Source organism: Conger conger, chromosome 15, assembly GCF_963514075.1.
Source record: "Conger conger chromosome 15, fConCon1.1, whole genome shotgun sequence".
NCBI classification, from domain to species: domain Eukaryota; kingdom Metazoa; phylum Chordata; class Actinopteri; order Anguilliformes; family Congridae; genus Conger; species Conger conger.
In genome coordinates, this window is record NC_083774.1 from 9088348 (window position 1) to 9116279 (window position 27932).

The window sequence follows — 27932 nt, forward strand, 5'->3', positions numbered from 1 at the left end:
CTTTACACAAACCAAATAAAATTGCTGCACACATATGCATTCTACGCACATGCTAAGATAAACGATATATATATATATATAATATATATATATGATTATATGATATATGATTATATGATTACAAAACACTCCACAAGCCATTTAAAATGTCTTTTCTGGAGGGATTTGTTTTTAGGTAGCCTAATTTTGTTGTTGTTAATGAGTAATTGAATTGAATGGCAGCCTATAAAAATGAAAAGCATTTCATAACCTGTTTATTTTTGTCTGGAGAGGTTTAATATTTCTTTTTTGTAAACGAGTAATTGTATAAACGAAGGTTTTGCCCATCTTAAACGGTTTATCAATAAAAACGACTGACGCTACCTCTGAAGCGTTCTAAATATGTTGCTGGTAGATGTTCAGAGCCGGCACTTCAACACCTGAACCTTTAGTATTGTTGATGTAGGCCAATGGGTACGTATCCAGAAATATATTTATGCATACAAGGCGGACATTATGATCAATTTTTGTCTGCCGTGATTTTTTTACGTTACGTAGTGGCTGTAAGGGAAAAAATATCGCGTTGCGCTATGCCATCTGGTGGCAACGAATCGGTGCTGCAACATACAGTACTTTCCAATGGGCAGTAACTGAGCATTCTGATTAAAGATCACATTTCCTCATTAGTTGTTCCTTGATATTTGCATATATACAGTACTGTGCAAAAGTCTTAGACGCCTGTATAACATTCTGTACAGATAAGATTCTTTCAAAAATAATTCAGTGAAAGGTCCTAAATAAACGTACTATACATTTTACATTACATTTGAGTAATTTGTCAGAATAGTTAAAAACTGAATCAAATCAATATTTTTTGTGACAACCCTTCGGCGTTAAAACTGTATCACTTCTCTGAGATATAGAACTGCAGTACAGCATTGGCTAAGACAATCAGCAGGGAGGTTGTTCCAAGCATGTTGGAGAACTTGCCACAGTTTTTCTGCAGACTTTGGTTGGCTCCTTACTTCTGATCTCAGACAGCCATGATCAAGTTTTTTTTATGTAAAAAGTAGTCAATTGCTTACAGTTATATGTAACTTTTTTTTTTTGACTAGATACAAAAATGTCTCTGTAAGATAAAATCTTTCGGAAAATGAATATTTGGAAATCTTGAATGCGTTTTTATACTAACACACACAAAAAAAATAAGCATATATATATAATAAAGTCCAGGGTGCCTAAGACTTCTGCACAGTACTGTGTATATATAGTATTCAGTCCTTATTCATTTATTAATAACAATAATAATAATAATAATAATATTTGATAATTATTTGATATACTCCAAAAAATCTGAAACATGCAAATCATTAAAACAATACTTTAATCAATCCTGTTACATGGAGAAAATTGTAATATGTAATTAGTATAACATAGTTATGGTAAATATTATCTTCCACAGCAGTGTTCCGTTACAAAACAGCAGGAAACTTGCCCCATTGCCACAGAATGGCAGAAATGCTGAGGTCCTACTTCTGGTTGTGAGGAACAAGGTAGATACCAAGCAGTACTAGGTCACAGTGACTCTTCGATTTGTAATTGAGAACAGTCAACATCTAAATACCTTTTTTTATTTTGACATCATACAGAGTTACTTATGAAGAAAGGGGGAGGAAATGCTGTTCTGCATACCGCTGTTGTAATGTGTGATTATTCGCGTTACTCTCACCTTCCTGGCAGCTTTGACCAGTCTGGCCCTTCTCCTCTGACCTCTCTCATTAACAAGGCTGCCTGCAGAACTGCTGCTCGCTGTATTTTTGTTTGTTTTTTTGCACCATTCTCTGCAGACTGTTGTGTGTGAAAATCCCAAGAGAGCTGAGATTCTGAGATACTCAAACTGGCCACACTGATCTGGCACAAACAGTTATTCCACAGTCAAAGTCACTTACATCACATTTTTCAACATTCTGATATTTGGTCTGGAAAACAGCTGAACCTCTTGACCACATCTGCACGCTTTTATGCACTTAGTTTCTGCCACATGATTGGCTGATTAAATATTTGCATTAACAAGCTCGTGTACAGGTCTACCTAATAAAGAGGTCACCGAGTGTATCTTAATTTGACTTTTCAACCGTGAAAAATGAGAAATAATCCTAAATGAAAACTTCCAAAAGGCACTATAATTTTAGAACAACCATTTACTACTATACATCAAACGTACCATCGTAGATTTACAATGTTGAAAATTAGTCAATCATTTTCATGGTATATCTGGAAATGATGTGCCAACCACTGGAAGGCAAGAGAGGACTGCAGCAACAAATGCAATAATTAGCAAAGTATCTCTAATCAATGATTTATAGGAAAAGCCAGGAGGCTTTCTCCCATGGCCTTTACTTTTAAACCACTGGACAACTTCATCCAGGTTGTATTCCTTGGGCTCGTATCCTAACTCTTGTTTTGCTTTTTCTAAGCTGAAGTAATGTGTAACTCCCGTCTTGTAGACCTCGGTGCGCGTGAGCAGAGGCTGGAAGTTGTAGACGTGGCCTACGATGCAGTGAACCATCTCGGTGAGAAACGCAACGAGGTAAATCAGGGAAACGGGCAGGCGCACTTTTGGGAAGGAGTAACCCAAGCCCTCCACGAGCGGCCTGAAGAACTCAAAGTTGTTGACCGGCCTGCCGTCCGATATGAAGTAGGCCTGCCCGGCAGCGCGGTGGTGCTTCTCAGGGCTCAGGGCAGCGGCCGCTCGCTCGTGTGCAGAAACCAGGTTATCCACATGGACAAACTCCACTCGGCTGCTGGCCTCTCCGTACACAAACTTAAAAATCCCCTTCTCGATATAGCCCACGATTCTTGGCAGGTGCCTCTGTTCCCCGGGCCCATAGATGCCGGCCGGACGCAGAGCGCAGGTTCTTAAGAGGCCCGACCCGTCCTGCAACCTGGCGGCGTTCGCCTTCAGCACGGCCATCTCGGCCTGCGATTTCGTCCTGGAGTAGTGGTCAGGGTGGAGGTGCAGGGGCAGGTACGGGAGGCTCTCGTCACCGTTCTCTATGACCTGGCCACCAAAAACGACGTTGAAGGTGCTCGTGTAGACCAGCCTGGGCACACCGTTGGCCACGCAAGCCGTGATCACGTGCTCCGTCCCCCGAATGTTCACCTCCTCGATCAGACCCCGGTTGAGTTGCTCCCTCCCGGACATGCCGTAGGAGGCGACGTGGAAGACACAGCCCACTCCTCGAGTGGCCTCCTCCACCTGCGCAAACTCACGGACGTCCCCCTGCTTGAACACCATGCCTTCAGGCATCGGCTGGTTTGGTGGTCGTACATCGAACAGAATGACTCTGGCGCCCTTTCTGTGTAGTGCACAAGCAAGGCTATAGAGAAAGAAATGAAAACCCTTGTTACATGTATAACCATGGCAGAAAAGCAACCCCCCAAAATGTTCCATGGCCTGGGGGTGAAATACACAGATGGATGAAATACCAAAATATACAAATATAGGAAAAGAAAGGGCGTAGTTTTCTGGTGGATTGACTTTTAAGTGGGTGGTTACATCGTGGAAAACATTAAGATAAAGAGTGAAGAACTCATATATAAATTACATCCAAATAAAACTTCAACATCAAATTAAGTCTGAATTCATAAAAAGACAGATGAAGTCGAATGTAATCTGAATGGGTGGTAAATTCTAGTTAAGCCCTCTGTCAGATGTGGTTATGTATGGAAAAAATCAAAAAGGACTCCTTCCTCGGGAGACGGCAGTTGATTCTCATCACACCTACCATTTCCCTGCCTTTACTTGACACGAAAGCCGTGTATTTATATAAAATGATAATTGCATCATGGATTCCATGGAAGAGGAAAAACTGAATTAAACTTCAATTTTTCTTTGTACAGTGCAAATGCCAATTTAGAAGAAATTAATTCACAAGTCAATGAACATATAAAAACATGGCACTCAAAGTTATTAATATAAGTACAGACCCACCTGTAAGAATGCACCTGGGTGGCAGGCATGCACAATGATTGCAATATTTTATCATTTTAACAGCATATGTACATGCACTTCTTGCACAGACAGTGGTGATGACAGATTGTCATGTATTGATGCCTTCAGGTACTTCAATGACCATATTTAGAAGAAGGAGAAGAAGAAGCAGAGGCAGCAGCATTGAATCCCAAATTAAAATGACCACTAGATTGCATGGCATAATATTTACAATAGTTAATTGCATCGCTTTGAAAACATGATGACCTAGAAGCTGTATCTGAAGCACTGACAGATAAGGGTAGGTGTACACAACAGAAAAAAGACCAATGACCTTACCGGTATCCAAAGTAACCTCCACCACCTGTGATCAGGTATTTGTGAGCTAATATACAGTCCTGCTGTTCCATTGATGTCGGTGTATAGAAAGGGGTGTCAGATGTCACACTGCCTAACAGGAAAATCAAAGACATGTAACACTAAACAGGCATTCAGGTAACATGAAACTATCACCTATGCAACACTACAATCAGATAATTAATACACAAATGGAGACAGGCTATTACACCTGGATAGATCAGTGGCTTTCCTCGTTTGCCAATTACTATTTTAGATTTTATCTTCTCATAAAAATATTTGTGTATAATTAATTAACATAAACCCTCCTTGTTGTATTTCTGTTCATAGGGGAATACACGTTTGTGTACCCTGTTGGGTCGATGCAGGCAGATTCACGGCACTTCTACATGTCAGGCCACTCAGTTGTGTAACGTTACCTTAGCTAATAATTTTCACAATTCTTCACCAGGCTAACGACTGTGCTTATATAAAAAAGCCGATAACTTCGCTAGTCGGATAGTAATAAACAAAGTATTTAAGTAACGAACTGAACAATAACATAAATAGATTTTGTTTGTCTTGCTAATATTTCCCATGACCTACCTTCCCGTCGCAACTGGCGAATTAGTACAAATATTCAGTCAATGCAGTTACTTCCTGTGGAATAGGCGTTACTATGGTATTCTTCAACAATTTACGATATTTCCGCGCATAGTTCAACAGAATGTCTTTACAATACGCACTTGACGCTCAGATCGTCATTCTTTGTGAAGATGGCGGGCAAACTCAAAAGCGGCGAAATGAAAGATGTCTTATTGCGTTTAAACACCATCAACAATTCATGTGGTAGGCTGTTTCAGTAATCTCCGTACTTCATAAAAAATGTATTGGCGCATTACTTCAAAACGAAAATAATTTTAAAAAGACAAACCGTTCTTTTACAGATTCCGCGGTAGCTACACTTCTCGAGAGACAGAATGAGTTGAGCAGAGCACTCGAGACACAAAAATACCTCAATAAGGTAGGTCCCATCAATATTTTTTTACTTCGATAAAATGTGTAACCTAACGTGACATCGATTTAGGTACATTTTAGCTGCATGTGAATATGGTGCGAGATAAAACGGGTTTGGCACTAATATTACTTAGTGATCCGTTTTGGATAACAAACCATTGCAGTGAACCGAGTTGAAAACGCGTATCATTTACAGAAATTATAGCCCACGTGGGCCATTGTTTTCTGAATATAAATAACTGTGGATGGAGTTCAAACAAAGTGTTTCCAATGTAAATTTCTATTTATTCCAACAGAGTGTGATGCCCCTTTACACAGCCCTTGTGCCACAAGAAGACCACGTACGACCACAAAGTGGGGAACATCCATAAATCCACATGTATTGTGAAAAATATTTCGTTGATTTGGACAGCTGCCTGGTATGAGAACATCGCAGGCAGCTTGATACACTTGTGAAGATGCTGCGTTGTTCTGTGAGAGAAGTGCTCGTTCGGTGGTCGTCTAGAACTCTAATGTTAAAGGAATTAATTCAGTAATTTTGTGGCTTAATTCATCTTGAATATAATTTTTCCAACATTTTGAATCATTCTTTAATACACTCGTTGTTGTTATGCACGTCAAGTGTTATTCTTTTACAATGACCTTTCTCTGGTTTGCAATACGCGGTGGGCACAAAGCATATCAGTGCTGAGCATGGCCAGCTGCCCAAGAGGATGCGTAATTGGCCGTTGCATGGCCCTAATGGAACATTGCAGGTGGCAGGTCCTCAGCGTCATCATTTGAGGGCCTTGGCTAGGCTTGCATGTAGGCTGCCTGCAATTGATCTATACTTTTCCTGTACAAATGACAATATTGCTTTGCTAAGCTGGTGGACTGCAGAGTGAAGAGGCTCCCAGTCCCTGCACATGCTGTCCTAAAGTGTGGAGTTGGAAGAAATTTTGCACAAAATTATATGTATATCCTACTACTTTAGTAGTAGCTGTTCTTCATATTGCGCTGACGTAGAAGTAAATATCCAAAAAACTAATTCAGTAACCCCAACCAGCCAAGCCAATTGCTGATATCTCGGGTTTAAATATCACCTAGATAAGGGAGAGTTCCAGATTAAATAAATCATGGTGGTCAATTCGGCCTGATTAAACCATTAGAAACCGGGTTAAAAGCTATGCTTTGTGCAGTGAAAAAATAATTCCCCTTCCTGATTTCCTCCATTATTGCATATTTGACACTGGATAGTGTCAGATATTTAGAAAAAATAAATCTATAGGAGCCAGGGTAAATACTTACATTTTTTTCATTTTTGTTCATTTAGAAAGGGTCACACTTCACTATGAGGTACAAACACATTAAGCATGAAAGTACCTTTTCATTAGTTAATGCATTTCTTAACTACACTGTAAAAACATTCATGTTAAAAAGGTTGCTCAATCTGGCCAGACAGCCAACTCTGGAAAGAGTCCCGGTGGTTCCAAACCTGTTGCATTTCATAATTATTGAGGCCACTTTGCTCCTGGGAACATTCAAAGCATTAGAAATGGTTTCATACCCTTGCCCTGATCTGTGCCTCACCACAATTTTATCACAGAGCATTCCTTGGACATCATGTCTTGGTTTTTGTCCTGACATGGAGTGAATTGTGGCACCTTACCTTATATAAACAGGTGTGTGCCTTTCTAAACTATGTTCAATCAATTAAATTTCCCACAGGTGGACTCCAATCACATTCTAGACATATCTCAAGGATAATTAAAGCCAACAGGATGCACCTGACTACAATTTGGTGAATACTTGTGAAAACTAAATATCAGTTTTTGATTTGTAGTAAATTTGCAAAGATTTAAAAAAAAAATATATATATATTTCCTTTCACTCATTATGGGTTATTGTGTGTAGATTGATGGGCAAAAATGGCAAATCTACAACACTATGAAGTGCAAAAAAGTGAAGGGGTCTGAATACTTTGAATCCACTGTATAGACACTAGCAAAAGCACATTTACTGACAGTACAGTTAAATGACTCATCTTGTTTATGCGTGTGTGGCTGTAACATGTTAACCTGTAACACGATCGCTTATTCTTCTCTAACCAGAGAAATACGGAAAGACAGCGAGAGGCCTGCCCCCTCAATGCGTGATGTCATACGCCGTCCTGCAAATGAATGCCGACCGTTCATAATCATGACACAAGAACAATAACTTCCCTCGGAATTAAGGTTTCTAATGCATGTAGTCAATTTGTAGCATTTTTCTTCATTTAACAGTTTGCTCATACTGTGATTGTTTTACTGGGGTGCCCAAGTGGGGTCAAAGGGTTGCCTGGGGGTGACAACCGTATGTCCTGGCTTTGTGCACACAAAACATTTTTGGGGGGATTTTTTTAATTGTTTCACGTGCAAAAAAACAAAAAAACAATGAATTACTAGTCTACTAAGACTAAACATAAATGAATAGGCTATAGGCTACTGATAAGCTAATGTACAGGATGACATTAACAATGACAAATAAATAGGCTATCGCCTCTTTTGTCATCTAGATCCTTCTCTGAGCTCACTCACAAAAGTTAAGGCTATTCAGTAGACAAATGCTCTATGCAAACCACCAAACAAAAATGCATTATGCAAAATAAGAATATGGAAAATGTTTGTCTTTTCCATGCCACACTGCCTGTTTTAGCACACAGGGCATCGAAGAGCCTCAAAATTGCACCAACTATGACTAATCAGAAATACATAGTATATCATACATGACATCATATATTGTATCATAAGACGATTAAATGTTTATGGACCAAGAATAAAAAACAAATTGACCATATTTAAGGCCATTAAAGTCATGGGGTCTCATTCATGAAACGGGAGCAGAACAAATTTGTGTGTAAAATGTGAGTAGAGGGAAATTTACGGGTTTTTGGCATTCATCAATATTTTAGTAGCTCCGATCTTTTCGTAGCTACTAACAAAATCTACACCTGCTGCTGACCACGCGTATTGCTTGTGCAAATTGAAGAATGCACATAAATAATGCTTGTCACTATTGGAAATTTACATTTTACTTCGTATTGCGCTCTGTTATGTAAACAATACGCAGATGCCTTTGAAACACGTGATATGAACATGACAAACAATTAAAAATATAACACATTTAGTTAAATTAGTTGGCAATTAGCAGGTTTAAGATCCAGATTAGGTTCATGATTGTGAATTATCTATGTAAATCGACTCAATAGATGACACAATCTTTCTACATGTTGAATGATAATAAAAAATAAATATATATATATATTTTTTTATTATCATTCAACATGTAGAAATCTGTGCTTGTATCTGTGCTTGGTTTTCTAGCCACAGGGACCTTCCAGCGCGAGATAGGTGACAGGTCCGGCATTTCGCAACCAACTATGAGCCGCATCCTCCCTGCTGTGCTCAATGGTATTTTAAAACTAGTGCCAGAGTACATCAAAGTTCCCTAGGACGCACAACGGCAGGTAGAAGTGATGCAGGGATTCAGTGCAATTGCAAACATGCCAGGTGTCATCGGTGCCATAGACTGCACACATGTACGCATCAAGGCTCCATCTGGTGATGCATTTGCTTGCATAAACCGGAAAAACTTTCATTCCGTTAATGTGCAACTGATCTGTGATGCAAAGTGTGTGCTGTTAAACGTTGTGGCACGGTGGCCTGGTGGGACGCATGATGCATTTATCCTGCGTAATAGCGCAGTTGACACGCGTTTGGAGGATGGAGCTGTGAGGAACGGCTGGCTCATTGGCAAGAATATAGCCTGCCTATACAATTGCACTCGCCAGCTAGAAATATGAAACAACGTTTGTTTTTTTTCGTTTTATGTGTGGCTTTTTTCATTTGAAAGAAACCTTTAATAAATCTTATTTGAAAAATGTTTGATTTACGTTGGCTGCAGACTGACTTATTTGGAGCTGTACAGTATAAAACAGAGCTTTAGGCTATTAAGATTCAAATAATTTGAAGACGATGCATACAAAACTGCAGTGGGCTATATGTTATCCATATCCTTTCTTGAAATGAATGTTAAATAGCTCTACATTCCGACACTGATATCCATTACGCATCATTACGTACAATATAACATTACTGGTTTCCCGTTTCCACTTCATTCAATCCGAAGAGAAACCCCCACAAATGTTCTGTTTGTTTGGTGGGACTGTACGACCTAGGTTAAACTATACTAACCACTAAACTATCAGTGATGGTTTTCAGAATGTATTATGACACAACAATTATCACCTTACCATCTGGGTTTGATGTTGTCTCCAGTGGAGGCATGTCGGTGTCTCCGTCAGGTATAATTCCTGACAGAGAGGTCTCCCCAATAATGCCAGTGATGCGCTCGTCAGCAGGTGGTATTTGTGCCTGTGAGCCTCCTCCTCCTGTGGCTGATGCGTGTTTTTTGTGTGCGCTTATACGTTTATTTGCCTCCAGCTTCATGTCAAACCATTTACGTTTCACCTCGGATATGGTTCTATTGTCTACAGAGGCAACATTAACAGCATCTGTCACCTCCTTCCAGGCCTTCGCTTTGCCTGTCCCTGTCACAACACCACTACTGGCTCCCCATCCCTCCTCATCCTCCTGGATCTAACAGCAGCATTTGACACTGTGGACCACAACATCCTCCTCCACTGTCTGCACTCCACCATTGGCCTTTCTGACACTGTCCACAACTGGTTCACTTCATACCTCACTGGCAGAACTGAGCACGTAGCCCTGGGAAAGGCAAAATCCCACACCCACAATGTCACCTGTGGTGTCCCCCAGGGTTCAGTGCTGGGCCCCACTCTGTTCACGCTTTACATGCTCCCCCTTGGCCGTGTCATCAGCAGACATGGAATGTCTTTCCATTGCTATGCTGATGACACACAGCTCTATCTAAAAACAGACCCCATCCCATCTGCACTCCTGCCATTATCCACACTAACCACCTGCCTGGAGGAGATAGAGGCGTGGATGAAGCTCAACTTCCTACAGCTGAACAGCTCCAAGACTGAAGCCATCCTAGTCGGCACACCACACCAGGTCCGGTCATCCACCATCACCAGCATCACCTTCTCTGGCCAGAACATCCCCCTCTCCACATCAGTCACTAACCTGGGTGTTAGAATGGACTCTCGCCTCACCTTCGAGACTCACATCAAACATCTGTGTAAAACGTCTTTCTACCACCTTAGGAACATTGCCAAACTCCGTCCCACACTCACCCTGACAGATGCAGAGAAGCTCGTCCACGCCTTTGTCTCCTCCAGGCTTGACTACTGTAATGCACTCCTCATCGGGATTCCTAGTAACGGCGTCCAGAAACTGCAGTATGTCCAAAACAGCGCTGCTAGGATCCCGATGAGGGTGCGCAAATATGATCACATCACCCCCATCCTCAAATCGCTTCACTGGCTCCCCATCTCACTTAGGATTGAGTTCAAGGTCTCCCTCCTCACCCACCAGTGCATACACGGAAATGCCCCCCGCTACCTCAAGGAACTCCTTACCCCTCAGACCTCCTCACGTACCCTCCGCTCTGCAACCACCAACCTCCTCAAACCCCCCAGGACCAAGCTCCGCACAATGGGGGATCGGGCATTCTGCTCGGCCGCTCCCAGTTTGTGGAATGCTCTCCCCGAACACCTAAAGGCACCACAGACTGTGGATACTTTTAAACAAGGTCTAAAAACCTACCTTTTTTCTAGAGCCTTCTGCTAGATTTTAAATTTTTCTCATGTTTTGTATTTCTTTTTCTTAATCTGTAGCACTTTGAGATTTAAAAAAAAATATAAAGCGCAATACAAATTTTTTTTATTATTATTAAAAGAAAATATTTTTTCTTGACTCCACTTCACCCAAAATGATTTTGATCTCCGCTTCGGAAAAGTTTTTTTTCTTTCTCTCTCTTTGTTTGCGCCATGATGACTGACAGGTCGACTGGATGCGTCGACACCTCCTTATATGGTAATCATTGTCTATTCATGGGCGGGGATTTATGCTAATTGCTGATTACCGGGAGCGCGCTTTCACTTTACGATGGATTGGCATTCATGATCATACACACAAGTTTACGATCAGATCTGAGTTTCCCGCGGCGTTCATGAATCCAGAGTAGGTTTTTAGTAGCGTGGACGTTTATGTGCAAATCTGCACATAGACTTACTAACGTTTCATGAATGAGACCCATTGTTGTTTTGTCCAAAATCACATTCTCACCAGCTCTGATGCATGTTACTTATCCAGTCACTTCATATTATCTTCTTCTGAACTAATACAGAGAACACAGACTGAACAACGACATAAGAAAAATTATCTTTATTCAAAAATTAAATCTTTTAAAACAATAAAGAGCTTTTGGAAATTATATGAATGAATTGTCGTCTTGAGTACTTGCATCAATCAACGTCTCGCACAAAAATGTCTAAATAGCTACCATAAGAATTATGTACAAGCACCTACACAGTGGGTACAATATTATTATATAAATACAAATTCATAAGTAAGCGATTTGGCTATATAGATTTAGCTGATTTGATATAGCTTGTACTACACAAGGGGGGCATATTATATCAAAGAAACAGCACTCAAGTAATGCATTTCTTGTTGAGACTAATGTTCGTTAGCTCGCTAGCTAGTTTAGAGGCTTACAAACTGCACCATACAAGCTTGCAAGCTGTCCTGTAATGTCCTGGTGATTCTAGCGTCTTTCAAGCGGAAAAGACGGTGTCTTCGTAAAAGCAGATTGACTGACAAAACTGGCAATAACGTGCGAATCAGATTGGTGCTCCTGACAGGTGCACTGTTCATGCACATTCGGAAGGCAGCAAAATGGGAAAGGCGGTGTCTTGGTAAAAACGGTTATTGCAGATGGGCTATGTGCGGGGTGGCACTGGGGTGGCTAATCAGATTTTAGGGGTGGCACCGGCCACCCCTTTAGAACCGCCCTTGGCCTATATTATTCACTTGAACTTCTGTCGTATTTTGTTACCACTGATCCTCTGAACTTGCAACTCCCACTGGTAAGTTTGCATAATTGCCTGAATGTCTTATACAGAGCCCTCCAAAAGTACTACTAGGTAGCCTACTACTAAGTTATGATTTCATCTTATTTTCGCTGTAGACTACTCCCCGAAAAGATCTAGTACATGAGTTTCTTGTCGGGCAAAATTATTCTTCATCTGACTGTTGAAAACGGCTCCTCTATGGACGCAAGCCAAATAATTACATTAACATTATAACATTCCTGTCGGTTCTGATGTTTTGTAGCTGCTTCGAGTTTTTCTGGGTTTTTGTGTGTGTCCATAACAGTCAACTTCACGACGGCATCTAAGGGGAATATCAAGATAAGATGCAGGTTGAATTTACCTCAAATAAACCCAGTTTTTCTAAACGTGGGAAACGAATGTGAAAGCTGATATTTGCGGAATTTTAATATAGTTTTAATTTTAATTCATGTTTAATAAATGTTTTATAGTAGGCTACCTTTCAGTGTAGTAGCCTACCTATATCTGATAATTACTTTATAACTTTTGTTTAGATAAGTGCTATGTAAACGGATGTCTATTTGCCTATTTATTATCATGAATATTATTACCATGTAGGTTAAAAAACAAATTACAAATCATCGAAAACACCCAAACCACAAAACCAAAATTAGATGAATGTTATTTAAAATTGAATGGAACAAAGAATAGGATGAAAGAAGGGGTGAGAGCTCTTCAGTCACAGTGTTCCCAGCCCACAGTGGCAAAACTGGAAATATCTCTTTCAAATAGAATTTACATAGTCTCACATTTAAATGAAAAGCATTTTAAAACACCACCCTTGATAGCAAACTGTGCAGGATTTATTTCTGTGGTCCTGGGTGCATCCAAAAAAGTGTCCTCCTTTCCTCTGGAGGATGTAATTTTTTGCGATGCACCCACTGTGTTTACAATCAAATAAATCTCCTCAGTCCTCAACCCCACCAACTTTACCATTTTTTAAAATCTTTATATCTCCATTTCTCGATGGCTGTCGCCAGTGCGAAAAAGCACTTCCAAGGCTGAATCTGGTTGATTCTTGTCATTTTGCTTTGCTGTACTTTTGCTTCTTCACCACTACCATTGCAGTAGCTAGCCAGCTATAAACACTCCCCTGCTGATGCAAAGCAGGCTTTACTCATTAATTTGGATAACTGCACTGAGTGGAACCCTGACCCCACCCAAAACTGGAACATGGATTTAAGTGAACTCCGCAATCCTGCTTTGTGGAACAGGCCCCTGATCCGACCCCACGGGATCTGTAGCCACACCCACCTCTCCCCACACAGAAAAGGGCACCATGCCAAGAAATGCCCTGAACACAATGTAGAATAACAAATACACGTGGAGCACAAATTTGACAAAGACAGAGATTGCCAGTCCATCACAGATATGCATTGGGCATGGTTTGAACAGACAAGGTCTTAACACAAGCTTGAAAATTACATGCCTAAAATAAAATTGTTATTATTCTTGACCCTTTAAATGGTCCTTTTGCCTGCCCCTTATCTGCCTGCTTCTATTATACAGTGAGAGCAATACTTATTTGATCCCTTGCTGATTTTTGTAGGTTTGCCCACTTACAAACAAAAACATTGAGAGACAGAATATCACAAAATAATCCACAATAACAACATCATATAAATTTAATATATTTTCACATGAAATAAGTATTTGATCCATAGAACAAAAGGACTTAATACTTGGTGGAGATACTTTGTTGGTGAGCACAGAGGTCAGACGTTTGTTGTAGTTTTTCACCAGGTTTGCACAGATCTTGGGAGGGATTTTGGTCCACTCCTCTTTGCAGATCCTCTCCAAATCCTTAAGGTTCCGAGGCTGTCGCTTGGCAACTTGAAGCTTCAGCTCTCTCCACCGATTTTCGATGGGATTTAGGTCTGGAGACTGGCTAGGCCACTCCAGGACCTTAATATGCTTCTTTTTGAGCCACTCCTTTGTTGCCTTGGCCATATGTTTTGGGTCATTGTCATGTTGGAAGACCCATCCTCAACCCATTTTCAGTGCTCTCAATGAGGGAAGGAGGTCGTCGCCCAAAATGTCCTGGTACATGGCCCCATTCATCCTCCCCTCGATACGGTGTATCGTCCTGTCCCCTTAGCTGAGAAACACCCCCAAAGCATAAGGTTTCCACCTCCATGCTTCACAGTGGGGATGGTGTTCTTGGGGTTGTACTCAGCATTTCTCTTCCTCCAAACACGGCAAGTCGAGTTGATGCCAAATAGCTCTATTTTGGTCTCATCTGACCACAGCACCTTCTCCCAAGCCTTCTCCAGGTGTTCTTTGGCAAACTTCAGACGGGTCTGTACATGTGCCTTCTTCAGCAGAGGAACCTTGCGCGCAAAGCAGGATTTTAATCCTTCAGGGTGTAGTGTGTTACTGATGGTTCTCTTTGTGACTGTGGGCCCAACTGCCTTCAGGTCATTAACAAGCTCCTCCTGTGTAGTACTGGGCTGATCCCTGACCTTTCTCATGATCATTGATATCCCACGAGGCGAGATCTTGCATGGAGCCCCAGACCGAGGGAGATTGGTGGTGACTTTGTGTTTCTTCCATTTTCTAATAATTGCTCCAACAGTTGTTAACTTCTCACCAAGCTGCTTGCTTATTTTCTTGTAGCCCGTAAAACGTATGCATGTAAACACCATGAAATAAAAACTTAATACAAACTAAAAGATTGTTGTAGTTCAGTCTCATAATTTATCTCAAATCTAAAACGCATAAGTATATAGCATACCTTTGGACGGCACTGTAAAAGATGTTGATGTAATCCTTTCCTTATAGCTAAAAAGGATATTTAAAAAGTTTATGCAAGTTTCTTTCATTCAGTGTAATTAAGTTCATTTGAAATGTGCCATTTGGCCAATGAAAAAAATATTTTTTTTAGCAACTGTGATATCTTTTATTACAATTATTACAATTACCAATGTGAAATATTTCAGATGCTGAATTTACGGGCATTGTTTTAGCAGGGCAACATGAATCTTGAGGACTACTTTGAGAGGATTGGCTACAATGGTCCTTCTGACAAAGCAGATCTGGAAACCCTAAAGAATCTCCACAGGCAACATGTCCTGTCAATCCCATTTGAAAACCTCAGCATTCACTGTGGAGAGTGGATCACCACGGACCTGGAGTCCATCTACACCAAGATTGTGAAGAATAATCGAGGGGGTTGGTGCATGGAAAATAACCAGCTCTTCTCTTGGGTACTGAAAGAGATGGGCTACACCAAAACAACACTGGGGGCAAGAGTGTTCTTAAATGATGAATTTCTGCCATATGACACTCATCTCATCAACAAGGTCCTAATTGATGGAAAAGCATACATTGCAGATGTGAGCTATGGGATGTCTGGTCAAATATGGCACCCCATTGAACTTCTCTCAGGGAAAGATCAACCACAGCTCCCTGGTGTGTTCCGCCTTGTGGAGAAAAGTGGGGTGTGGGTCTTGGAGAAAACCAGACGAAAGCCCCTTATTCCAAATGAGAGCTTTGCCAATTCAAGTCTTATAAACAAAAGCTCATCTCAGACATTATACTCCTTCACTCTAAAACCACGGGGGATTGACCACTTCCAGGAGACCTCTAAATTGCTTCAGACCTCACCAGAGTCTCTATTCACAAACAAGTCCATCTGCTCCCTGCAGACACCCTCTGGATTCAAGGCACTCATTGGTTGGACATATAGTGAAGTCACCTACAATTACCAAGATGGGGTTGATCTGCTTGATATGAAGGATATAGCCAATGATGAAATAGATAAAGTATTAAAGGAAGAATTTGCCATATCATTAAAGAGTAAACTTACTCCCAAAAACAAGAAATACAACTACGGTCTTTAGTCCTGGAACCACATCTTTGTTGTACGTTGCTCTGGATAAGAGCGTCTGTTAAATGCTTTGTAATGTAATGTTGCAGCAAAATTTGTAACTGTCTCTTATTTCAATGCAATACTAAGCATCCAATTCATGAACAATTCATATGCAGCGCCTTGCATGAGATGGATAATCGCTGGAAAACTGAGACCGCCTTCTTGCATTGTAATTTGTGAACGTGGGGCAGCTGATGGACCAGCGCGGGTTACTAGTGCACAATGACATGCCCTCATCCCAGCCAGCAAGCATGATCCAGATTAAAAACTGTGTGAATATCCATGCACTAGAACACTGCCTTAACAGCATGAGCCACTCAGCAGCCCCATTTCCATTTTTCATTGTGTTTCTTATTGGCTAAATACTTTCTGAGTAAGTCATATTATATTGTAATACCCTTTCTTCTGAATCCTTCAAGTTATATGCTTATACTATTATCATTTTGATTATTATTAGTATGCTTTTTTGTCAGTCTGTGGGTTTTATCACAGTGGTTTTGTGGGGTGTTGTAAGACACCTAACCCCCAATTTCTCCTGAAGAGCTGATGGCTGTCTTTGTGTGTGAATGGTTGAATGAGAAGCATCAGTTGTAAAGTGCTTTGGATAAAGGCACTATATAAATGCAGACATTTACCATTACCTCTGCTCAGCATCTGCTTAAGGGGTTAACTGGCCATGGGGGGGGAGTCAGTCTCTGGCCACTCAGTCAGAAATAATGTCTCCAACCAAAAAACTCCACTCCCCACTACTACTCCCTTACTCCAGCGGAAGAATGTGGAGCAAAGGAGTGAAGGAGGGGGAGTGAAGAAAATTAGGACAATTTGAAAGATCAAATTTGTTCCCCATTCAGATGGTTGGTGTGAGCATTACCTGAAGCTCCTGACCTGTATCTTCATGATTGTATGCATTGTACTGCTGCCACACAATTGGCTGATTAGATAACAGCATGAATAAGTAGGTGTAAAAAAGTAAAAATGTTGCTAATAAAGTGCTCGGTGAGTGTAGTTTGCTTGTTTGGCCAAAATGCAGCTAAGTCAGTGAACCGAAAACTATTTTGCGGCATGCATGCATCCAGGTTATTCACTGCCTGGCCCCTACCGCGTCCGACCTTTCTCTGTAGACGGTCTCTGGTAAGTTCCTGGCTGTGGATATCTGAAGTGGCAACGGGCAGACTACAGATCTTTGCAACTTCCAACTGACACACTGGTAAGTTGTGTAACTGCCAGAATGCGTCTATACAGGTGCACCCTCCAGAAGTAGCATATGTTCATTTCCAACCTTATCTTCATAGTAGCCCATCATTTCCATCATTCCTTTCTGTTCTATTTGAAAGTGAAAAGGTGTAGATATTAGGAAATGTTAAAGTTTACAAATTTCTGCCGAAATTGAAAGTAACGTTAGATCTATAATTACATTATTGTGTGCGTACAAAAATGTGTTCTTTACAGTGATGTGGTTGTGTAAATGTAACTCAAATAACTACTCATTACAACGCTGGTATGCAGCTCTGAACACACAGTAGAAGACAATACATTTTTTTAAAGTCTTAATAAACTGAGTATGTCAAAGATCTTGGTGTTAGGATGCACCGAGGGTGGAAGACACGAAGGACGAGGGACTGAGATGATGAGGTACTCTGAAGGTGTATTTTATTTACAGTGATGAACAAAATAATAATAATAAACTAAGAAGGAAGATTTTAGAACAAACAAAAAAAAATGGTAATGAAAATGGCGTGTACTCTGGCTATGCCTCAAAAAGTAGGCCCATTACACAGCACACCCACTCCATGTTTCAAACAAAAAAGAGAGCCCCCTCAGCTCTCTCCTGGTGCTATATATGGGCATAGCCCGTCCCACCTGGCACCTTCCATGCACACAAAAATAAATATAATCAATTAACAAAATAAAACAAAAAATGATCAAACAGAACATAACACACATGGCCATAACAAGAATAACAAACAGCTAAACACACAAGAATAACAAGGGGGTACTAAACAGAAATTAAAACAATCATTTATGTACTATTCAAATTCCCCCCCTTGTCTAAATTAAATAGGTGGTAGTTCCCACTATTCACCCTTCATAAATATCACCTGGTCCCCTTCACTTCCTGTTTGGTTGTGAGACCAGGATTGAACAGACCCAGGTAAACCCTTTGTTTTACGTGGTGAAACGTTTTTAAAAGCACCCGCTCAGTTTAAAATGTAAAGTGTGTTGTGTTGCGGTGTTTGTGTTGCATGTCTATAACAGTGTTAGTCTCGTTGCGGCGCTAGTCCGTGACACTTGGCATCACTGATATATATACACAATAGATGTGATAAAGATAAACTGTAACAAGATTGTTTTTAGCAGGGCAACATGAATCTGGAGTGCTACTTTGAGAGGATTGGCTAGAATGGTCCTTCTGTCAAAGCAGATCTGGAAACCCTAAAGAATCTCCACCGGCAACATGTCCTGTCAATCCCATTTGAAAACCTCAGCATTCACTGTGGAGAGTGGATCACCACAGACCTGGAGTCCATCTACACCAAGATTGTGAAGAATAATCAAGGGGGTTGGTGCTTTGAAAACAACCATCTCTTCTCTTGGGTATTGAAAGAGATGGGCTACACCTATATAACACTGGGAGCAAGAGTGTTCAGTCGAGACAAACACGAATTTGACCCATTTAACTCATCTCATGAACAAGGTCCTAATTAATGGAAAATCATACATTGCAGATGTGAGCTTTGGGGTGTCTGATCAAATATGGCACCCCATTGAACTTATCTCAGGCAAAGATCAACCACAGCTCCCTGGTGTGTTCCGCCTTGTGGAGAAAAGTGGAGTGTGGATTTTAGAGAAAGTGGGAAGAAAGCCCCTTATTCCAAATGAGAGCTTTGCTAATTTGAGTCTTATGAACAAAAGCTTAACCACACAAATATACTCCTTTACTCTAAAACCACGGGGCATTGACCACTTCCAGGAGACCTCTAAATTGCTTCAGACCTCACCAGAGTCTCTATTCACAAACAAGTCCATCTGCTCCCTGCAGACACCCTCTGGATTCAAGGGACTCATTGGCTGGACATATACACCTACAATTACCAGGATGGGGTTGATCTGCTTGATATGAAGGATATAGCCAATGATGAAATAGATAAAGTATTAAAGGAAGAATTTTCCCTGTTTACCTTAAAAAGTAAACATACTCCCAAAAACTCTAAAGTCTGCAACACCATTTAGTCCAGTAACCACATCTGATTGCAGCAAAATTTGTAACTGACTCTTAACTCAATGCAACACTAACCATTCACATGTTACAATTCATACACAGAGCCTTGGATGAGATGTATAATCAGTTGAAAATTGAGACGGCCTTCTTGCATTGTAATTTGTGAACGTGGGGCAGCTGATGGACCAGCGCGGGTTACTAGTGCATAATGATATGCCGTCATCCCAGCCAGCAGGCATGATCCAGATTAAAAACTGTGTGAATATCCATGCACTAGAACAGTGCCTTAACAGCATGAGCCACTCACAGCCCCATTTCCATTTTTCATAGCGTTTCTTATTGGCTAAATACTTTCTGAATAAGTCATATTATATTGTAATGCCCTTTCTTCTGAATCCTTCAAGTTATATGCTTATATTATTATCATTATGATTATTATTAGTATGCTTTTTTTGTCAGTTTGTGTGTTTTATCACAGTGGTTTTGTGGGGTGTTGTAAGACACCTAACCCCCAATTTCTCCTGAGGAGCTGATGGCTGTCTGTGTGTGAATGGGTGAATGAGAAGCATCAGTTGTACAGTGCTTTGGATAAAGGCGCTATATAAATGCAGACATTTACCATTACCGCTGCTCAGCATCTGCTTAAGGGGTTAACTGGCCATGGGGGGAGTCAGTCTCTGGCCACTCAGTCAGAAATAATGTTTCCAACCAAAAAACTCCACTCCCCACTACCACTCCTTTACTCCAGCGGAAGAATGTGGAGCAAAGGAATGAAGGAGGGGGAGTGAAGAAAATTGGGGCAATTTGAAATAAACATTTTTTTCCCCCATTCAGATGGTTGGTGTGAACATTACCTGAAGCTCCTGACCTGTATCTCCATGATTGTATGCATTGTACTGCTGCCACACAATTGGCTGATTAGATAACAGCATGAATAAGTAGGTGTAAAAATGTTGCTAATAAAGTGCTCGGTGTGGGTAGTTTGCTTGTTTGGCCAATGGACCAAAAACTATTTTGCGGCATGCATGTGTGACAAGGCGAGTTAGACTCGCTGTTGTCCCCAACGGTGCAGTAATTGGGGTGGGGGGAGTGGCACTGGCAGGATCTTATCAGTTGAACCAATCTCTTGGCTCCCTAACTTTTAAATGTTTTTTCTTTTTCTTCCTGTGATCTCTCTGATCGATTTCCTGTTTCCTGTCTTCTCCTCTCCTCAAGTCTGCCTGCTTTACCACGAGAGGCAAGACAACATCTATTCTGTTTCCCCCCGATAATATTGCGTGGGTTAGGAACACCGCAAACTAACGCAATGCTTTGGTTGCAGCTTGTTGTCCTTTGTCTGTTGGGTAATTCGTCGATTTAGCTGTGTCCCCTGATTTCGGTAGGTGGGCTATATTTGTATAGCTGTAATTACTTGGCATTCATCGACAGTAACGTTATATTCTCTTCTAATTCATTTATTAAGATGCGTCTGTTTGCGGAGTCTTCTCCGAAACACGGAAGTATCAACTCACGCAGCTTAGAATTCCACGGATTGTTTGGTAATGTACCGTTTCGCTGTATGTATCTTCCGATTGGATTTTAACTATAAAATACCAGATTAACAGTGGCTCTTTCTTCACTTTGTAGGTGCAACAGTCACTGCTGTTTTGTTTGTTTTGTTTCGTTTGTTGTCTAAGTTAATGTCTGTCTGTCCTCATGTGGATGTTTGCATTGGGGGGGATTAAGGTGCCATGCTTACTGGACACTGGGTCCATGGTGTCCACCATTACCCAGAGCTTTTTCATTAGACACTTTGAACCCTGGGGTCAGGATCGCCTTCGGTCCTGTCAATGGCTTCGGCTCAGTGCAGCTAATGGTTTGGTAATTCCTTACCTGGGGTTAGGAATTACCAGAGAGCGTCTAGATGTCCAACTTCGTGGGAAGGTGATAACTGGGTGTGGAGTGTTGGTGGTGCAGGACCCCGTTGGTAGCATACCTGCACGAGCCCCGGGTGTCTTGGGTATGAATGTCATCAGTAGATGTTATCAGGAATTATTCGGTCAGTATGGGTCATCTTTGTTTGACTTGCCTTATGTTTCACAAGCACCATCATCATTTATACAGGCCTTGCAACAGTGCCATCAGGGTAGTGCAGACACACCCTTTGAGCGGCTGGGGAGGGTTAGAGCCCGGGGTGGGCGAGCATGTCGTATCCCTGGGGGTGTCATGAAGTTGGTGGCAGCAACTTGTTCTGACAAATTTTCCCATAATGCAGCATTGTTTGAACCTCCAGACTCTGGCCTGCCAGCTGGCCTGTGGGCTTCACCCGCTTTACTACAGGTAATTAGAGGTACAGTTTATGTCCCTGTGATAAATGTAGGTATGGTAGATGTAATGCTATATCCCCGTACCCTGCTAGGTACCATTAGCGAGGCCTACCTTGTTAGCCTTCCAGAGGGTGTCCACGAAGTCAAGGAAGTTACTGTAACAGTTTCTTCCCAGGTGACTGGTGCAGACCAGGACCCAATTGAGGCTGTAGATTTCTCTTCCCTCCCCTCCCAAGAGCAAAATCAGGTCCGGTCTCTGCTCCACAAATATAGGTCCGTGTTTGCTGCTCACAAGAGTGACTTGGGATGTACCAACCTCATTGCGCACGAGATTCCACTCTTGGATGACGTGCCTGTCAGGCAGCGATATCGGCGAATACCCACTTCCGAATACGAGGTAGTTAAAGCCCATATTCACCACTTGCTGCAGTCTCGGGTGATTAGGGAGAGTAGTAGCCCCTATGCCTCCCCCTTCATACTGGTGAAGAAAAAGGATGGCTCCCTCCGTCTGTGCGTGGATTACCGTCAATTAAACAACAAGACCAGAAAAGATGCGTTTCCTCTGCCCCGCATTGAGGAGTCACTGGACGCACTCTCTGGGGCCCGTTGGTTCTCCACGCTAGACTTAGCAAGTGGGTATAACCAAGTGCCCGTCACTGAAAAGGATAAACCCAAGACGGCTTTCTGCACTCCGTTCGGGCTGTTTGAATGGAATAGGATGCCTTTCGGCCTCTGTAATGCGCCTAGCACATTTCAGAGGCTCATGGAAAGGATGTTTGGGTCCCAACGTTGTCAGTCTTTGTTACTATATCTTGATGATGTTATAGTATTCTCTCCCACTATCTTGCAACAGCTGGAACGCCGAGAAGTTGTGCTGGATCGGCTGCAAGGAGAGAACCTCAAGGTGAAGCTTGAAAAATGTTCTTTTTTCAAGGAACAAGTACACTACCTTGGACATGTAATTTCCAGTGAGGGTGTTGCAACTGACCCGGGGAAAATTGAAGCTGTGGCCAACTGGAAGACGCCTGGCAGTGTGACAGAGTGAGGTCTTTCCTTGGCTTTGCCAGCTATTACCGGAGGTTCGTCCAAGGGTTCGCTAAGCTGGCAGCTCCTCTACATCGTGCTGTTGCCCAACTGACGGGGACCAAAATGAGGAAGCCTACCCACTTGTTCAGTGAAATTTGGACTGAGCAGTGCCAACATAGCTTTGAGGGGCTGAAAGACAAACTGGTAATGGCTCCTGTGTTGGCCTATGCCAATTTCTCTTTACCGTTTGTTATGGAAGTAGATGCTACCTACAGTGGGCTAGGAGCAGTTCTGTCACAGGAACAAGGGGGCAGATTACGTCCGATAGCTTACGCGAGCCAAGGCACCCTGAGCGCAATATGTCTAACTATAGTTCCATGAAGTTGGAGTTCCTTGCGCTCAAGTGGGCCATGACCGAAAAGTTTTGTGAGTACTTGCTTGGTCAGAAGTGCATCGTTTACACCGACAACAATCCCCTTAGCCATCTGTCGTCTGCTAAATTGGGTGCCACAGAACAGAGATGGGCTGCCCAGCTGGCCTCTTTCGATTTCCTGATCAGATATAGGCCAGGCAAGTCCAATCAAAATGCAGACGCGCTCTGCCGACAAAACAGGCCCTGTTCCAGTGACAAGGGGGCCATTGCTCCTGGCACGGCACTCCTGGAAACCCTTCGGCAAGCTCCCATTTTAGAATCTGCGGTGCAGGTAACCCAGTCTTCCACCATTGTCTTACCTGCACATACCACCTCTGATCTGCTTACCTTACAGGAAGCCGATCCAGTGATTCAGGAAACACTGCAGTACTGGAGGCAGAAGAGTTACCCTATGGCCGAACAGCGTTTACGTCGTTCCAAACCTGCAGTACAGCTTCTCCGAGAGTGGGACCGGCTGGTAGAGCAAGATGGTGTTTTATGCCGTAAACTTTTTCGACCAGACCGGGGTGAAGAAATCCTCCAGCTGGTCCTGCCGGCAGCCCTGAAGGAATAGGTATTGAGCCAACTCCACCAGGACCATGGACACCAGGGTGTGGAGAGGACTACGGAGCTAGTGCACCACCGTTGCTACTGGCCAGGGATGACTGTAGATGTGAAGCGCTGGTGTCAGGAATGTGACCGCTGTCAGCTAGCCAAAGACACCCAGCCTATTGCACACAGCTTCATGAGTCATTTACTGGCCTCTCAGCCAAACGAAAAACTGGCCCTAGATTTTACCCTACTGGAACCCACTGGGAGCGGTATTGAGAACATCTTGGTCATGACTGATGTTTTTAGTAAATACTCGTTGGCAATCCCCACCCGAGACCAACGTGCCTCGACGGTGGCACAGGTCTTGGTTGGGGAATGGTTCTACAAATTTGGTGTCCCTGGTCGTATACATTCTGACCAGGGATGGTGCTTAGACAGTTCTTTGATCCGTCAACTGTGTGTTCTGTACAGGGTCAAGAAATCCCGGACCAGCCCTTACCATCCTGCTGGCAACGGTCAGTGTGAGAGGTTTAATCGTACCTTGCACAACTTACTACGCACCTTGCCGGCATCAAGGAAGAGGGAATGGACCGCCTGCCTTCCGCAGTTGGTCTATTCCTACAACTCTACCCCACACCAGACCACTGGGGAGACCCCATTCTTTCTGATGTTTGGGCGGCACCCGGGCGGATTCAGGAGCCGGGGGCAGGTTGTGTACATGACTGGATCCAAGAACACCAAGCGAGGCTTCAGATTGCCTTCGAGCGAGTTCAACACCGGCAGCAGAGGGTAGCCGACCGACACAAGGATTGCCATGACCAGGGGGTAGTTGATACACCACTGCTGGAGGGCCAGTTAGTCTTTCTGCGCAACTGCAGCGTGAGAGGCCGCCATAAGATCAGCGACCTGTGGAGCCCGGTGGTGTATCGAGTGGTCAGAGCTCCCAAGTATGGGGGAACCTTGTATACGATCGTACCCATTGACAAGCCAGACCAAGTCAAACGCGTCCATCGAAACCTGTTGAAGGGGCAGATCAGAAGCAGCACGGCAGATGTTCCTCCTCAGGCTGCACAAGTCCTGTGTAGAAGTGGAACTGGAAGGTGAGGGAGACCTATGGATCCAAGTGCCAAGGACAACCCCTGCAGATCTTGTCCAGCTCCTAGCAGGGCCCAGTATTCCGGAACAGTCCTACATCCCTCCTCTCTTGTACCAACCCCCAGTGGAACCAGGGACAACAGACGTGCCTACAGGATATGCCAACCAGCAGGAGGAGAGCCAGCAGTCGATTAGAAGGACCACTCGTACCAATGCCAGCCAGCATTCCAATCCGCATCACCTCCCATAGACTGCCGGATGGGGGGTGGGGGCATAGTGGGCTGTGAAACCCCTGGCACCAGGGCTGTAGAATTTTATACTTGCTGGAGTCCTTATTCATGGTGTCTGTATCGGCGGGATGGCGATTTAAACAATGGGAGGGGTAGAAGGGCGGCAGTAGTCTATACGTGCAGGAGTCTTTATTCATGGTCTCTGCATCGTCGGGATGACGATTTAAAGAATGGGGGGGTAGAATGTGACAAGGCGAGTTACTCGCTGTTGTCCCCAATGGTGCAGTAATTGGGGTGGGGGGAGTGGCACTGGCAGGATCTCATCTGTTGAACCAATCTCTTGGCTCCCTACCCTTTAAATGGTTTTCCTTTCTCTTCCTGTGATCTCTCTGATCGTTAGGAACACCGCAGACTAACACAATGCTTTGGTTGCAGCTTGCTGTCCTTTGTCTGTTGGGTAATTTGTCGTGATTTAGCTGTGTCCCCTGATTTTGGTAGGTGGGCTATATTTGTATAGCTGTAATTACTTGGCATTCATCGACAGTAACGTTATATTCTCTTCTAATTCATTTATTAAGATGCGTCTGTTTGCGGAGTCTTCTCCGAAACACGGAAGTAACAACTCACGCAGCTTAGAATTCCACGGATTGTTTGGTAATGTACCGTTTCGCTGTATGTATATTCCGATTGGAGTTTAACTATAAAATACCAGATTAACAGTGACTCTTTCTTCACTTTGTAGGTGCAACAGTCACTGCTGTTTTGCCTCGGTGCTGTTTTGTTTGAAGTTCGATTGGTTGCACTTGTCAGGCAGGCGGAACCCGCCTGCTGTTGAGTACGTTCGCTAGTGTCCCGTGTTGCACGGCTATAGACTAGTTGTTGGCCGGATGACCTAGGTGCGTAGCGACTGGTGCGTGTGGTGTGTAGCCTATATTACACCTCCGTGCCTGGAGTCTTCTAGGCGTGGCTTCTTAGTGGCGCACTTGTACCTTTCTATTTCCTTTATTTTCTTTATTTTCATGTATTGAAGCAACTGGTATAGGTAGGCTGTAGTTAGGTTATTCATTGGACTCCTAGGACTTGTCTCTTGTTTTTTGGTGGGCTCGGCGCTGATTGGTGGCGGGGTTAGTCAATAGGGGTACCGTATAGAGTGTAAGTGTTAATGACACCTGAATCACATATAGTATCACCTTGTTTGCAGTAAGGCTTGCTGTGAGAGAGAACTGGGTTGTAACTACACATTGGGAGCCCTGAAGGTGAGTATGCCCCATCCCATCAGCGTCGTCACCCACCATCCTTAACCTTTACATCAGTCCATTTTTTCCCTATTTATTCTGCTAAAATTGATGTTCAAAAAAAATATATTTTTATACGAATATGAGCATTTGTCTTAACCTCATTATTGCCTTACAGCATCAGAATTGATTTAATAAAGTAATCGCATTTAACTTAGACCACGTCTCTGTCTTGTTATTAACAAACTGTAGAGGGGGCCTCTGTTATATTGTGTGACTGGGCGTACTTCAGGTTGAACCTTACATTTATGCACCTGGTGACACATGCATCTGCGTGATTCACTGCCTGGCCCCTCCCGTGTCCGACCTTTCCCTCCAGGACTTATAGACGCTCTCTGGTAAGTTCCTGGCTGTGGATATCTGAAGTTGCAGCAGGCAGACTACAGATCTTTGCAACTTCCAACTGACACACTGGTAAGTTGCGTAACTGCCAGAATGCGTCTACACAGGTGCTTTTTTTTTGTCAGTTTGTGTGTTTTATCACAGTGGTTTTGTGGGGTGTTGTAAGACACCTAACCCCCAATTTCTCCTGAGGAGCTGATGGCTGTCTTTGTTTGTGAATGGGTGAATGAGAAGCATCAGTTGTACAGTGCTTTGGATAAAGGCGCTATATAAATGCAGACATTTACCATTACCTCTGCTCAGCATCTGCTTAAGGGGTTAACTGGCCATGGGGGGAATCAGTCTCTGGCCACTCAGTCAGAAATAATGTTTCCAACCAAAAAACTCCACTCCCCACTACCACTCCTTTACTCAAGCAGAAGAATGTGGAGCAAAGGAATGAAGGAGGGGGAGTGAAGAAAATTGGGGCAATTTGAAAGAATTTTAGTTTTCCCCATTCAGATGGTTGGTGTGAACATTACCTGAAGCTCCTGACCTGTATCTTAATGATTGTATGCATTGTACTGCTGCCACACAATTGGCTGATTAGATAATAGCATGAATAAGTAGGTGTAAAAAAGTAAAAATGTTGCTAATAAAGTGCTCGGTGAGTGTAGTTTGCTTGTTTGGCCAATATAAAGCTAAGTCAATGGACCGAAAACTATTTTGCGGCATGCATGCATCCAGGTTATTCACTGCCGCGTCCGACCTTTCCCTCCAGGACTTATAGACGCTCTCTGGTAAGTTCCTGGCTGTGGATATCTGAAGTGGCAGCAGGCAGACTACAGATCTTTGCAACTTCCAACTGACACACTGGTAAGTTGCATAACTGCCAGAATGCATCTACACAGGTGCACCCTCCAGAAGTAGCATATGTTCATTTCCAACCTTATCTTCATAGTAGCCTATCATTTCCATCATTCCTTTCTGTTCTATTTGAAAGTGAACAGGTGTAGATATTAGGAAATGTAAAAAAGTTAACCAGCTGGCGTACAGGTCTACCTAATAAAGTGGTCAAGGTGTTCAAGCAACTCTATATTTAATATATAGTTTATCATATAACAATTCACTAATTTAATCCAAAAGGCTACATTATCTGTCACAGGTTTGAACTTTGGTGTGATTAAATGGGCACAAATAATTTAGCCTACTATATATACA

At 42.7% G+C, this 27932-nt stretch overlaps 2 protein-coding genes, 1 long non-coding RNA gene and 1 pseudogene across 7 annotated transcripts; 3 read left to right on the top strand and 1 right to left on the bottom strand.

Moving 5' to 3' along the window:
* Nucleotides 1-1594: 1594 nt before the first annotated feature.
* On the bottom strand, nt 1595-6994 carry sdr42e1 (short chain dehydrogenase/reductase family 42E, member 1). Of its 5 annotated transcripts, none has more exons than XM_061222313.1 (3): nt 6896-6994; nt 4313-4424; nt 1595-3359 (listed from the first exon to the last, which is right to left on the bottom strand). In XM_061222313.1, the coding sequence occupies exons 2-3, from the start codon at nt 4381-4383 to the stop codon at nt 2243-2245; spliced, it is 1188 nt and encodes a 395-aa protein (XP_061078297.1). In that variant the 5' UTR covers nt 4384-4424; nt 6896-6994; the 3' UTR covers nt 1595-2242. The 5 variants fall into 5 exon arrangements, with proteins under 5 accessions (XP_061078297.1, XP_061078296.1, XP_061078295.1 ...); XM_061222312.1 differs by having other exon boundaries at nt 6873-6961; XM_061222311.1 differs by lacking the exon at nt 6896-6994 and adding an exon at nt 4916-5072.
* LOC133111747 (uncharacterized) lies at nt 4942-5941 on the top strand. The gene is made up of 3 exons (XR_009705013.1): nt 4942-5158; nt 5257-5333; nt 5623-5941. It is a non-coding gene; the product is annotated as an uncharacterized LOC133111747 (long non-coding RNA).
* An 8361-nt stretch (nt 6995-15355) lies between the features above and the next one.
* Nucleotides 15356-16225, top strand: LOC133112080 (arylamine N-acetyltransferase, pineal gland isozyme NAT-10-like). Its single transcript, XM_061222765.1, has one exon. The coding sequence runs from the start codon at nt 15359-15361 to the stop codon at nt 16223-16225; it is 867 nt and encodes a 288-aa protein (XP_061078749.1). The 5' UTR covers nt 15356-15358.
* Nucleotides 16226-18618: 2393 nt separating this feature from the next.
* LOC133111896 (arylamine N-acetyltransferase, pineal gland isozyme NAT-10-like) lies at nt 18619-19375 on the top strand (annotated as a pseudogene).
* Nucleotides 19376-27932: the final 8557 nt, after the last annotated feature.